This window comes from Fukomys damarensis, unplaced genomic scaffold, assembly GCF_012274545.1.
Source record: "Fukomys damarensis isolate Sample0158 unplaced genomic scaffold, DMR_v1.0_HiC HiC_scaffold_34, whole genome shotgun sequence".
NCBI classification, from domain to species: Eukaryota; Metazoa; Chordata; class Mammalia; order Rodentia; family Bathyergidae; genus Fukomys; species Fukomys damarensis.
In genome coordinates, this window is record NW_022900946.1 from 19641026 (window position 1) to 19654652 (window position 13627).

The 13627-nt window shown below is 47.1% G+C and overlaps 1 protein-coding gene across 1 annotated transcript in view; it reads left to right on the top strand.

The window, feature by feature from the left end:
* Crebbp (CREB binding protein) overlaps positions 1–6022 on the top strand; it is a 132875-nt gene extending 126853 nt beyond the window's left edge. Inside the window, exons 29-31 of the mRNA XM_010644189.3 lie at positions 1359–1520; positions 1840–2121; positions 3470–6022. Of these exons, the coding sequence (XP_010642491.1) occupies positions 1359–1520; positions 1840–2121; positions 3470–5638 (2613 nt within the window). The 3' untranslated portion in view covers positions 5639–6022. The remainder of the gene's footprint in view (positions 1–1358; positions 1521–1839; positions 2122–3469) is intronic.
* Positions 6023–13627: the final 7605 nt, after the last annotated feature.

Consider the following 13627-nt stretch of genomic DNA (forward strand, 5'->3'; position numbering starts at 1 on the left):
TTTTTTTTTTTTTTTTTTTTTTTTTTTTTTTTTTTTTTTTTGTACGAGGGATCAAACTTGGAACCTTGCATTTGCAAGGCAGCCAGCGGCACTATTGAGCTAAATCCCTGACCCTCTATTTCTCTTATAATTTCTTAAAAATTGACTTCATTTTTTGTTAGGGATCGAACTTGGGTCCTTGGTTCCTGTGAGGCAGGCAGCGGAACCACTGAGCTAAATCCCCGGCCCTGGACTTCATTTTTTGGAGCAGTTTTAAGGCTTACAGAAAATTTGAGCAAAGTTCCAATTTTATTAAGTCCATACTTTGTTGAGACTTCCTCAGTTTTTCCTTAATCCCTCCTTTCTATCCGGGGTCCATTCTAAGACCCCACATGGTATTTTGTCACATCTCTTCAAACTCCTCCTGGTACCAACAGTTTCTCCAGCTTCTTGTAGAGATAGAGTTGATCTTCCCACAAATGGATGCTCCTTCCCTGTTCTCAGAGGATGTCTCCCTCCTCTGATTAAAATTAAGTTCTTGGGCTGTGGGTGTAGATCAGTAGTAGAGCACTTGCCTAGCATGCATGAGTTCCTAGGTTTCATTCTAAGTCATCAAAACAAAATAATAATCACAATAATAATGACTAGGCAGTTTGTGCTGTAATCCTGTAATCTAGCACTGGGGAGGCCAAAACATTAGGATCACTTTCAAGGCCAGCTGGGACTACAGGAGATCCTGATTCCCCTGCAAAAAAGTTCTCTGAACCAGATCTGGGTAGCTTTTCTACATTGAATTGTAAACAAAGGATAATCACAAATCATTTCCAGAGTAGGTTCATTTGAACTAAGGAGTAAGACTTGCAGACTTTGGCCAAGAAGTTGAATTGCTAAGAGTGGGTTAATAGGCATGGCAGGAGGCAGCAGGGTTAGGCCTTTAGTGAGATCTGTAAAGGGTGCTTGGGAGTCCCGGCTTCTACCAGAGTGATTTTCCCTATTTCTAACTTTCTTTTGTCTTTTGTTGAAAGCAGCACTGTGAGTGTTAGGAGCCCTTCTCAAAGCTCAGAAAGCTATTGAGAAAGCAAAAGGGAACATATCATGTGTAGTGTCTCATGGAACAATGGAGTCCAATGGAAAACTTTCAGTCTCCACAATTTTTTACTTTCTGAACTAGCATCTGCTTTCCCTTGAAGAGGTGACATGGTCAAGCCTGGCTAAGTACAGACCCTTCTGCCAATTGTACTGCCTTTCCTTAACCCTTCAGAAGATAGCATATCTGCCTTAGGCTGGGTTTCCTGGAACCCCATAGCCTGGGAGCTGGGTGTCAGCACCAGCTTGGGAGAGGAAGCTGACCTGTCTGACTGCTTTGTGTGTGGTTGCAGGGCAATCAGGGTGACAGCAAGAATGCCAAGAAAAAGAACAACAAGAAGACCAACAAGAATAAAAGCAGCATTAGCCGCGCCAACAAGAAGAAGCCCAGCATGCCCAATGTGTCCAACGACCTGTCCCAGAAGCTTTATGCCACCATGGAGAAACACAAGGAGGTAGTGGCACGGGCCAGATGGGAGGTACTATCAATGCTCAAGGCCCAAAAGAGGCCGCAGCTCTGCCTCTGGCCAGAAGGGAGAAGGCACAAGTCCAGCTGTGCTGGGGTTTCTTGTCCAGGTCTGTGGTGAAAGGAGGGTCACCCCCAGCAGGCAGAACTAGCTAGTTTGACAACACTGTGTGATTTGTCACCAGTTCCATTTCATCCTGGGGAGCCATTAAGCACCTTTTCAGTTCAGTTGCCCTCTTATTCTTCAGGTGGAGGTGGCCCTGCATTCTATCCCTTCTCCTTGGGACTAATGCAGATCCTCTCTACAGGTCTTTTTTGTGATTCACCTGCATGCTGGACCTGTCATCAATACTCTGCCCCCAATTGTGGACCCTGACCCACTGCTGAGCTGTGACCTCATGGATGGGCGTGATGCTTTCCTCACCCTGGCCAGAGACAAGCACTGGGAGTTTTCTTCCTTGCGCCGCTCCAAGTGGTCCACACTGTGCATGCTCGTGGAACTGCATACCCAGGGCCAGGATCGCTTCGTCTATACCTGTAATGAATGCAAACACCATGTGGAGACACGTTGGCACTGCACTGTGTGTGAGGTAGGTCCCAGCACTGGGGTTCTGACCAAACATCCTGAGGACGCCAGAGTTCACATCTGCACAGCAGATGGAGCTTGTCACAGGACCAGGAGCTTGTCACAAGGCAAAGGCTTCATTGTCTTCTTCCCTGTTTCATTAATTCCTACTCTGCAACTAGCACAGCTATAGGACTGTCTAGTGTCAAGCTAGCCTAATTGTAGGGCTCTAGAGGTCCAGTCTCCAGGGCAGCCCGTGGTCTTGGTTGGTCAGATATGCAGAGGCCCTAGCCGGATACTTTGGTTTTGTGGGAATTCTGACCCATTTACCTCCTCCTTGTGACCCCCACTTGTGTTTTGCTAAGGGATTAGGGATGTCCTCTGCCCTTCGGTTAGGGTCTTGGGCCCTTCGTTGGTTATTCCTAATGGACCAGGTGACAGGCTTGCTAGCTCCTCTTTACAAAGATTTGGACCACACTGGTTTTTTGGTTTTGGTTTTTTGGTTTTGGTTTTGGTTTTGGTTTTGTTTTTCCCAGTACCAGGAATTGAACTCATGGCCCTGTACTTGCCAGGCAAGTGCAGCACTGCTGAGCTAAATCCCCAGCCCTGGGCCACACTGTTGAATGACTGAGACTGCCCCTCACAGGCTTGTCCATGAGGTTGTACCAAGCCCTCTGGCTCCTTTTCTACAGACAGTGTCACAGAGCCCATACTTGCCACTTGCCAGCTTCCTCCCAGGATGGCCACAGTCATTGCCCCACAGACAATTTGCCTTGATTTGTAATATCTGACGGGTCCTGGCAGGATGGAAGTTACCTTTGTAACCGCCTGGCTCTTCCTTCTTTGTTCATCTTTAAATGCCTCACTCCCTTTTTTTCTAACCATCTGCATCTTCCTCGTTCTTTTATTGCCTTCCTAATGCTGAGGTTTTTGTGTCCTTTGTGTGACCACGGTTTTCAGACCCAATCTTAGGCCTCCATTCTTCAGATTTAGTGCTTCATTTTCTATTGCAGTTTTCAGTATTTGGGCTTTTGTGATGGGGAAGAGCCATTTGGCACTCTATAGCTATTTTGTCCCCTCTTCCTGGGAAGACTCACCTTGGCCTCTAGTAGCACTTTGAAAAAATGGCCACAGCATCCCTTACTCTTCCACTCTAAGGCTTCATGGTGTGGGTGCTAGATCTCAGAGGGTTGTGTCAGGGACTGTTAATGATTTTCCACAGCAGAATGAAAGAAAAGGGGGCCAGTATTGTGTGTGACCAAGAGCAAGATTAGCTCCAACCTAAGACCCAGTGGTGTGGAGGGGCAACTAGGGTAATCTGGTATTGCAGGGCCCCGTGCTTATGTTGGCCTGTCCTCTTTCCTTGTCTACAGGACTATGACCTTTGCATCAACTGCTACAACACAAAGAGCCACACCCATAAGATGGTGAAGTGGGGGCTGGGGCTGGACGATGAGGGCAGCAGCCAGGGTGAGCCACAGTCTAAGAGCCCCCAGGAGTCCCGACGTTTAAGCATCCAGCGCTGCATCCAGTCCCTGGTACATGCCTGCCAGTGCCGCAATGCCAACTGCTCACTGCCATCCTGCCAGAAGATGAAGCGGGTTGTGCAGCACACCAAAGGTTGCAAACGCAAGACCAATGGAGGCTGCCCAGTGTGCAAGCAGCTTATTGCTCTTTGCTGCTACCATGCCAAACACTGCCAAGAAAACAAATGCCCTGTGCCCTTCTGTCTCAACATCAAACATAAGCTCCGCCAGCAGCAGATTCAGCACCGCCTGCAGCAGGCCCAGCTCATGCGCCGGCGGATGGCTACCATGAACACCCGCAACGTGCCTCAGCAGAGTTTGCCTTCTCCTACCTCAGCACCGCCCGGGACTCCCACACAGCAACCCAGCACGCCCCAGACGCCACAGCCCCCTGCCCAGCCCCAGCCCTCACCTGTGAGCATGTCACCAGCTGGCTTCCCCAGTGTGACCCGGACTCAGCCCCCCATGACGGTGTCTGCTGGAAAGCCCACCAACCAGGTGCAAGCCCCCCCACCCCCTGCCCAGCCCCCACCGGCAGCAGTGGAAGCAGCCCGGCAGATTGAGCGTGAAGCCCAGCAGCAGCAGCACCTGTACCGAGTAAATATCAACAATGGCATGCCCCCTGGGCGCACAAGCATGGGGACCCCGGGGAGTCAGATGACCCCCGTGGGCCTGAATGTGCCCCGACCCAACCAGGTCAGTGGGCCTGTAATGCCCAGCATGCAGCCTGGACAGTGGCAGCAGGCACCCATCCCCCAGCAACAGACAATGGCAGGCATGCCCAGGCCTGTGATGTCCATGCAGGCACAAGCTGCAGTGGCCGGGTCACGGATGCCCAGTGTGCAGCCTCCCAGGAGCATCTCACCCAGTGCCCTGCAGGACCTGCTGCGGACCCTGAAGTCACCCAGCTCCCCTCAGCAGCAGCAGCAGGTGCTGAATATCCTCAAGTCAAACCCGCAGCTAATGGCAGCTTTCATCAAACAGCGCACAGCCAAGTATGTGGCCAACCAGCCTGGCATGCAACCACAGCCTGGCCTCCAGTCCCAGCCCGGCATGCAGTCCCAGCCCAGCATGCACCAGCAGCCCAGCCTGCAGAACCTGAATGCGATGCAGGCTGGAGTGCCGAGGCCCAGTGTGCCTCCACAGCAGCAGGCGATAGGAGGCCTAAACCCCCAGGGCCAGGCCCTCAACATCATGAACCCAGGTCATAACCCCAACATGGCAAGTATGAATCCCCAGTACCGAGAGATGCTAAGGAGACAGTTGCTCCAGCAGCAACAACAACAGCAGCAGCAACAGCAGCAGCAGCAGCAGCAGCAGCAGCAGCAGCAGCAGCAAGGCAATACCAGCATGGCTGGGGGCATGGCTGGGCACAGCCAGTTCCAACAGCCACAAGGACCTGGGGGCTATGCCCCAGCCATGCAGCAGCAGCGCATGCAACAGCATCTTCCCATCCAGGGCAGCTCCATGGGCCAGATGGCTGCTCAGATGGGACAGCTTGGCCAAATGGGGCAGCCTGGGCTCGGGGCAGATAGCACCCCCAATATCCAGCAGGCCCTGCAGCAGCGGATTCTGCAGCAGCAACAGATGAAGCAGCAGATCGGGTCCCCAGGCCAACCAAACCCCATGAGCCCCCAGCAGCACATGCTCTCAGGACAGCCTCAGGCTTCACATCTCCCTGGCCAGCAGATCGCCACATCCCTTAGTAACCAGGTGCGGTCTCCAGCCCCTGTCCAGTCTCCACGGCCCCAATCCCAACCTCCACATTCCAGCCCATCACCACGGATACAGCCCCAGCCTTCACCACACCATGTCTCGCCCCAGACTGGTTCCCCCCACCCCGGACTCGCGGTCACCATGGCCAGCTCCATGGATCAGGGACATCTGGGGAACCCTGAACAGAGTGCAATGCTCCCCCAGCTGAACACCCCAAACAGGAGCGCACTGTCCAGCGAACTGTCCCTGGTTGGTGACGCCACGGGAGACACACTAGAAAAGTTTGTGGAGGGTTTGTAGCATTATGAGAGCATCACTTTTTTTTCCCATGTTCTTGGACCTTTTGTACTGAAAATCCAGGCATCTGGGCTCTTTTTATTCCTAGATGGAATTATGACTTCCAAGCCATGGAAGGGTGGATTGATGTTTAAAGAAACAATACAAAGAATATATTTTTTTGTTAAAAACCAGTTGATTTAAATATCTGGTCTCTCTCTTTTTGTTGTTGCTTTTTATTTTTGGGGGGGTTTTTTTGGTTTTGTTTTGTTTTTTGTTTTGTTTTTGTTTTGGGGGAGGGGGACTTGTTTGGATTCTTTTTGTCATTGCTGGTGACTCATGCCTTTTTTTAATGGGAAAACAAGTTCATTATATTCATATTTTTTATTTGTATTTTCAAGACTTTAAACACTTATGTTTAAAAGAGAAGAAAAATCATGCCTTTTTTTAATGGGAAAACAAGTTCATTATATTCATATTTTTTATTTGTATTTTCAAGACTTTAAACACTTATGTTTAAAAGTGAGAAGAAAAATAATACTCAAACTGAAATAATGCATCTTATAATGTATCCCGATAACTGTCTGATGTTGCGGGAAGATTTTTTTCTATAGTGAACTCTGTGGGCGTCTCCAAGTATTACCCCTGGATGATAGGAATTGACTCCGGCGTGCACACACGTACACACCCACACACATCTATCTATACATGCTGGCTTAAGCCAAACTCTTGTCTTGCAGATGTAGAAATTGTTGCTTTGTTTCTCTGATAAAACTGGTTTTAGACAAAAATAGGGATGATCACTCTCTTAGACCATGCTAATGTTAATAGAGAAGAAGCATTCTTTTCTTTTCTTCTATGTGAAACTTGAAATGAGGAAAAGCAATTCTAGTGTAAATCATGCAAGCGCTATAATTACTATAAATAAGAAAATTCAAGAAGATTCAATCACTGTATAGAATGGTAAAGTACCAACTCATTTCTTATATCATATTGTTAAATAAACTGTGTGCAACAGACAAAAAGGGTGGTCCTTCTTGAATTCATGTACATGGTATTAACACTTAGTGTTGGGGGTTTTTGTTATGAAAATGCTGTTTTCAACATTGTATTTGGACTATGCATGTGGTTTTTTTCCCCCATTGTACATAAAGTATCGCTTAAAATTGATATAAATTACTGAAATTTTTAACATGTATTCTGTTCTTTAAGATCCCTGTAAGAATGTTTAAGGTTTTTATTTATTTATATATATTTTTGGAGTCTGTTCTTTGTAAGACATGATTCTGATTGTTCGCTTGGAGTAGAGAGGCCGGGGCTGCAGTTGCAGTGGCAATGGCAGTGGCAGCTGGGAATTACGCCAGCGACCACCTTGAGGGCTTCCTTCCTTCCCAGAGACTAAGGCAGTCAGTCAGTGTTAACCTTGCAGTTGATGCTCAACAAATGAATTTCACCCAACACTGGAAGGGGTACCAATGGTCTGAAAGAGTGCTGTGCTTCCAGCCCACTTCCCTGATACTGTCTTCTGTTGTTTAGCCAGCCGTCCCTGGGGGGCGGCTCCTGACCTTTAGGCAGACTCTCCTTTCAATACACAAGTCCCAGAACTGATGCAAGGACTGCTGTTGGGACTCAGGTTCGTTCCCGAGTGCCCCCTCCCCCAGAATACTGGCTGTCCTCCATTCAGTTGGAAGGGTACCTCTTATCATTCTGTCCCTCATGGCCTCAGTGAAGGAGCTCACATAGGCCGGGTGCTGTCCTGGGGGCCACCAAGAGGTAGATGCTCTATGAAACCCACCCTCTGGCAGGGTGCATTTGATGGTGCACTTATTGAGCAGGTGACACAAGCTTGAGTGCTGTAAGCATGTCTAAGAAAAACCATCAATGGGAGCCAAAGGTAACCCTCTGTAGGCTACCCCCCCCAAAAAAAAACTATCGTCTTCCAACCAAAAAGTGGTCTAGATAGGATGAAGGAGTCGTGTTAAATTTTAAAATCATGGCCCACATAGCTTCTCCTTGGGCCTTACGGTCACAGAAGTATTTTCAAAATACATATTTGATCTGGGAATTAAATTTGAAGAAGCTTTCAAGGAAATCAGAAGGCTTGAAATGTCATTTTTAGCAGTTTTGAATCTTGACTTGAAATGTGAATTATAAATCAGGTAATTTTAAGACCGCAATCTTAGCACTCCCAGTCAGTCTCCATCTCTGCCCCATTCCCAAACTGAAAAGCGCGATCATGCCCTCCAGTGGAGATCAGTCCTAGCTCAACCTGCTGGGTCCTTGCACATTCACCGTTCTTTTGAAAATCTCCACCGTCAAGGAAGTCCTGAGCCATGTGTTTCAACAAGAAGCAGATCCCAAGCCCTCAGAAGGCAACATGTGACACTCCCTTTTACTGAGGGTAGTGGGGGCATCTTTTTCAGGTCATCCTGGAATTCAAAACTCTGTACCAACCTCATCCGCTTTGGAGTCTGCATCCTATGCAACCATTCTAAGCAATCCAGATGTCAGAGGATGTGGCGAAGGGTGTGGGCCATGGATATTAACCCTAAGCTTGTCCTAAGGAAATTTCTGTAAGCTGGAGAGCCCAGATGCTGTGTCTCATGCTGTATACTTAAGAGAAGAAAAAATTCCTATATTTGTGATTAAAAAGAGGGAACTTGAAATGTGCTGGTGTTTATAATAAAAGCTGGTAAAACTGCTTGGATTCAAAGATGGTTCCAATTGGCTAGTGGTCCTTAGCACAGCAGCTAGTGACAAAGTGAAGATGCTTGGTTGAATTTGTCTCTACAGCATGCATTTGACACTGTCTTTAGATAGAATTTAAGCTCTAAGATGGAATGAGATGTCTGGACAGCAGGCCTTCGCTTCTTTGGCTGTCAGGGTGGGGATATGTAACTTTGTATTTGTTTTAATTGCCATAAAGTGTAGCCAAAGATTGCATTTGAGCCAAAATGTAGTTTTAGCATTCTGTGGTAAAATAAGCTTCTTTTTAAAAACAACCACACCTCTCATTAAGGTTTTTGTTTGTTTGCCAGTGGGTAGTCGTGCTGCCATGATTTTAAACACGAAAGGTGTGCTAAGAGCTACAACCACAGTACTGTAGCAAATGCGTGGGAGCCTATAAGAATAACAGTGAAGTTTATTTGGGACCATAAAGATACATGGCAGTCTCCTGGGGATATTATGTGTTAATTTAGTATTCACTGATTGTGTATAATTTTATGGTACATAATAAGGATGTGAAAACAGTTAAGTTTTATTAAAGAATTTGAGGAGGTAAGTGGAGACTGGGTCTTGCTGCACCAAATTTCGGGGCTCAGTCTAGAAGTCCAGTGAGACTTGGTGGCTTATGCCTGTAATTCCAACATTTGGGAGGCTGAGACAGAAGGACTGCCACAAATTCAAGGCTGGCTTGGGCTCCATAGTGAGTAAAAGGCAAACCTGACTGCTTAGACCCTGTCTCAGAAAAACAAAAATTAAAAATCCTTCCACCTCAGACTCCCAGTCTATAGGTACATACCACTGTGTTTGGTTCACGTCTTCATTTCTTTTTTTCTTTTTACGAGTACTGATGATTGAACACAGGGCCTAACAAATGATAGCCAAGCACTCTACCACTGAGCTACATCCTTGGCCTCCTTTTTGAATTTTGGATTGTTGGAGGTTGAGCCCAGAGCCTTTGTAGTGAATTAATATCTCACCCTTTTAGAAAATTTTGAGATAGGATCTCAATTGCTGATTTGGTTCAAGCTTGGAATCCGTGTCAGCCTCCCAGACTGGTGGGATTACAGAAGTGTACCAACACACCTGACTTTAATTTTTTTTTTTTTCAGTACCAGGGATTGAACTCAGAACCCTGCCCTTGCTAGGCAGACACAGTGCCACTGAGCTACATCCCTGACCCTTTAAATTTATTTAAAGGCCTGGAACTTGTAAGCCTGCCCTAGCCTCATTGAGTAGTGGAAATTACAGATGTGCACTAGCCCCTATCTTTTTACAGAGTATTACTAGGATTCTTTTGGTTGTGTCACTATTGCAAAGGGAAGAGATGGCTACAAAACACATCAAATGTTGTAGTGGGCCTGGGGTGTGACTCAATGGTAGAGTACTTACCTAGCATGCACAAAGCCCTGGTATTGCAGATGTTTTTCAAGGACTAAGGAAAAGACTGGAGAGGTTAGGTTAGGAAGTGTGAGCCTGAGGCCTCAAGAGGTTGAATTCCCTGATGGCATAGTCCTAAGAAAGGACCTCTGCCTTAACCTTAAGTGAGCTTCCCAAACTCTGCTTTCCTCATGTGGATAATAGACTGAAAAGTAGTAGGAAAAGCATTATAATATATAACTTTAAATGGATTTCACTCATTTGCCCTGTGAGGAAAATTGTCAGGTAAGTGACTTGAGAGAGTTCACACAGCATGGGGAGCACAGCAAGGTGCCTGGCTTCAGCCTTGCCCTTGCTCTGGTATCAGAAGAGCCGTTTGGTTCAACTTTTAGAACTCCTATTGCCCCACTTCCCACCGGGAGGACCTTGGGAAATAGAATCACGGTGATAGAAATTGCTCAGGCACAAAGTTTCTGTACATAGGGAGGGGAAATTGCTCATGGGCCAGGAATGTAGCACATCAGTACTGCACCTGCCTCACAAGCACAAGGTCCTGAGTTTGATCTGTACAAAAAATTTTTTTGCTCAGGCATTACATAGTAAGTAAGTGCTAACTAAGTCCTTACAAAAGCTTTGTAATCAGCATACCTGTTTGGTCCACTGCTGATTGACTGGCATTGGGGAAAAAATGTAAGCCTAATATTTGTTGAGTTGGTGTTCACAGCATCAAGCTCCTGGTGTAGTGGCCCTAGTCTGCCCTCTGCCCAGTGCCTACAAGAAGGTTGAAACTGCTATGGGCTTTACAGGCTCTGATCATGCTTCCATGGCCCTGGGCCTAAAACGAGGAAGCCTCTTGAAAACTTTTATAAAATGAGTATGGTGGGGCTGAGGATTTAGCTCGGTGATTCTGCCATCTGCCTCGCAAGCACAAGGATCCAAGTTCGATCCCTGGTACCCAAATGTGTGCAGGACCTGGGCATGGTGGCACACACCTATCCCAGCACTGTGGAGGCTGAGGCAGGAGGATCACTGTGAGCTAGCTGGAAACCAGCCTGGGCTACATAGTTCAATTCCAGCCTGGATGACATAGACCCTGTCTTTAAAAAAAGTAGATGGGCATGCTGATGAAGTTCACATGAAAAATCTTTGAAGGAAGATGATTTTTTTTCCAGTACTGAGCTTCAATCAACCTAAGGCCATGGCATGCAGCTGCACCTCAGGCCTTATTTTTATTTTGTGACAATCTTCCCTAAATTTCCCGGGCTGGGCTCAAACTTGTTTAGATTTTTCCAAGCTAGAGTGAGAATCCATGTCCATAGCCCTTAGGAGCTTGTGCAATCTGGGAAGGAGGCTGTCACTGCTGTTGTGGGCCCTTTCCCTATTTTTCCCACCAGCCAGGATTCCTCTATTGTCACCTCTTACTCGGCCCAGGATTCCTTTGACCTTGCCCAGGTATGGGGAGCTGAGAAGAGGAAGATTTTGTGCCCCTTTCTGGAGTGGGGAAGGGAGAGCAACTGAGACTTGGGTACTAGACAGTAGCATTGTTATGCTCTCAAAGCTGGGAGACTGAGCAGGGCAAAGGAAGGGGACACATCCAGCAAGAGACATTTGACATTAGCCAGGATTAGTGTCATCAGGAAGGACTGAACCACAGGGGGCTAGACTGCAGCTAGCTTTCAGATTTCTGGAAGGCATTTCTCTCTCCAACCGTCGAGATGTTTTGAGTTCCAAATTTTGGTTTCTCGAGCAAGGAAAGGCCACGGGAGAGCCCAGGTTAGTTTGACACCTGAGAAGTTTCTCCTCCATAGAGCCTGGGTCCTGCCTGTCTCACCCTCATCCTTATCAAAAGCTCATATTTCCCTTTGCCAAATATTTCCCCTTCCTGAAAAGTCTCTGCAAGACAGATCTAGTGCCCCACAGATCAGTGTATTAGGTCTTACAGATGATTTCCTGAGTGGAGTGGAAAAGGAATGAAATATAAGACACCTCAATTCCCCTGGGAAATGGCTGTGGGACATCCTAGCAGGGGACCTAGGCCCGATGGTGGTGTGGGACCAGTGGGTTTGAGAGAGGAGTTTGGAATTGATTGTAAAAGTTCAAGGGTAACCACTGGGAGATGCTGAGTGAGGTACATAATGAGGTCTGGCTGTGTAAAATGGAGGCTGACACAGTGGAAGCCAGGACCAAGTGGGAGCTTGGCAGAGTCATCCAGGAGGGAAGATGCTCTTTCATCCAAGTCTACAAACTCCTTTACATTTCCTCTTTATTACTTAAGTCAGGAACTCTGGGGTTATCCTTGTCACCTACAACTGCAAGTATTCCTGGAAACACCCTCTCCGAACAACCCGACTCTGTTCAGGACCCCAGGGTCACTGTCTTGGATCTTTGTTTTTGCAGCACCTCTTTACAATCTCAAGTGAACTGGTTTGTTTTGTGGTGGTAGGTATCGAACATCAGAGCCTTGCAGTATGCTAGGCTAGTGCTGTACCACTAAGCTACACTGCTAGCCCTCAAAGAATTATGTTTTTATACAATTATTTATTGTTTGTTTTTGAGACAGGGTCTCACTATGTAGTTGAGACTGACCTGGAACTCACTATGTAGTCCAGGCTGGTCTTAAACTCACAGCGATCTTCCTACCTCAGCCTCCCGAGTGCTGGGATTACAGGCATGAGCCACCACACCTGGCCTTTATACAATTATTTAGCCACAAGTCCTTACTACGCCTCAGAATCACCTGAGAATTTGTTTAAATAGAGCCATCTGGGTCCCACTCTGTGGAGGATAATCTGCATAACATGTGACTGCAGGGTTAGGACCAAGTGTTGAGACAAAATTTATGATCTTATTGTAGATAGGTAAGTTAATTAGGTGTTTGTAGGCACTTAGGACCAGCCTTCAAGGAGCCAAGATGGAAGATAGTCAACATGGAGGACAATCAAGACACATTCACCGAAGGCCAGCGTTGTAAAAGGAGTGAAACCACCACACCCACATAGGATAAATAGCAGATTGATATTCTAGGTATCAATCACCTGGGTGGGGGACCAAGATCTTCCAGGAAAGGTCCCCAACGCACCTCTTACCAAAAGTCCTTGCTCAGTTCACTGTAGGCTTGCTACATGATTTGCTTTGCCATTTGACCCCCCATTAAATCAATGTTATCTAAGCAACTGTACTTGTAGTAGTCTTTTTGATCTGTTTTGTCCACCTTGTGATCTCTCATTGAATCAGTATTACCTAAGTAACTGTACTTGTAATCTTACCAGTTGACTATAGTTTTATCCCACCATGAAATCAACTCACAAATCACCTCACAGCTTTGTCCCATAAAACACCTTTGAGAAACAGTCAGTGGGTCCCCCTTCTCTCTCTTAGAAGCTTTCTTTCAATAAATTTTTTCTATTCTTAACCACTCTTGTTCGATTTTAGAGAACATGAACTTGCGTTTCTGACATCTTGTACGTTTGGGAGTGACATCTATTCTCCCTGTATCAGTCTGAATCTCCAAACAGGGAGAGATTCCTAATACACCCAAAGCCCAGTTCTGCGGTAGTGTTGATTACTGAGCTCATGTTTTGGTATAGACAAGTGAAGCCTGAAATCTCTTTTGTCATTGTCTTAGCTTTTGGCTCCTTTGAAGTTTTCTAACAGCCCAGGCCTGCGCCTGAGACTCATAAACACCACAGAATAACTGCTTCTTGTCCACACCCCGCGATATATCAACACGGCCCCATTTCGAGAGATTCACACGCCCAGGTGTAGCTGGCCGCGCAGGTCGGAGGCTCAGAGCGCAGCACGGCCTCCCTAGATAACGCGACCCAAGGTCAAGGACTCCCTCCCAGGCCCCACTAGCAGCGGGGCCCGACAGCGCCCCAGCAGGCAGTGCCTCGGGCAGCCCGGCGCGCT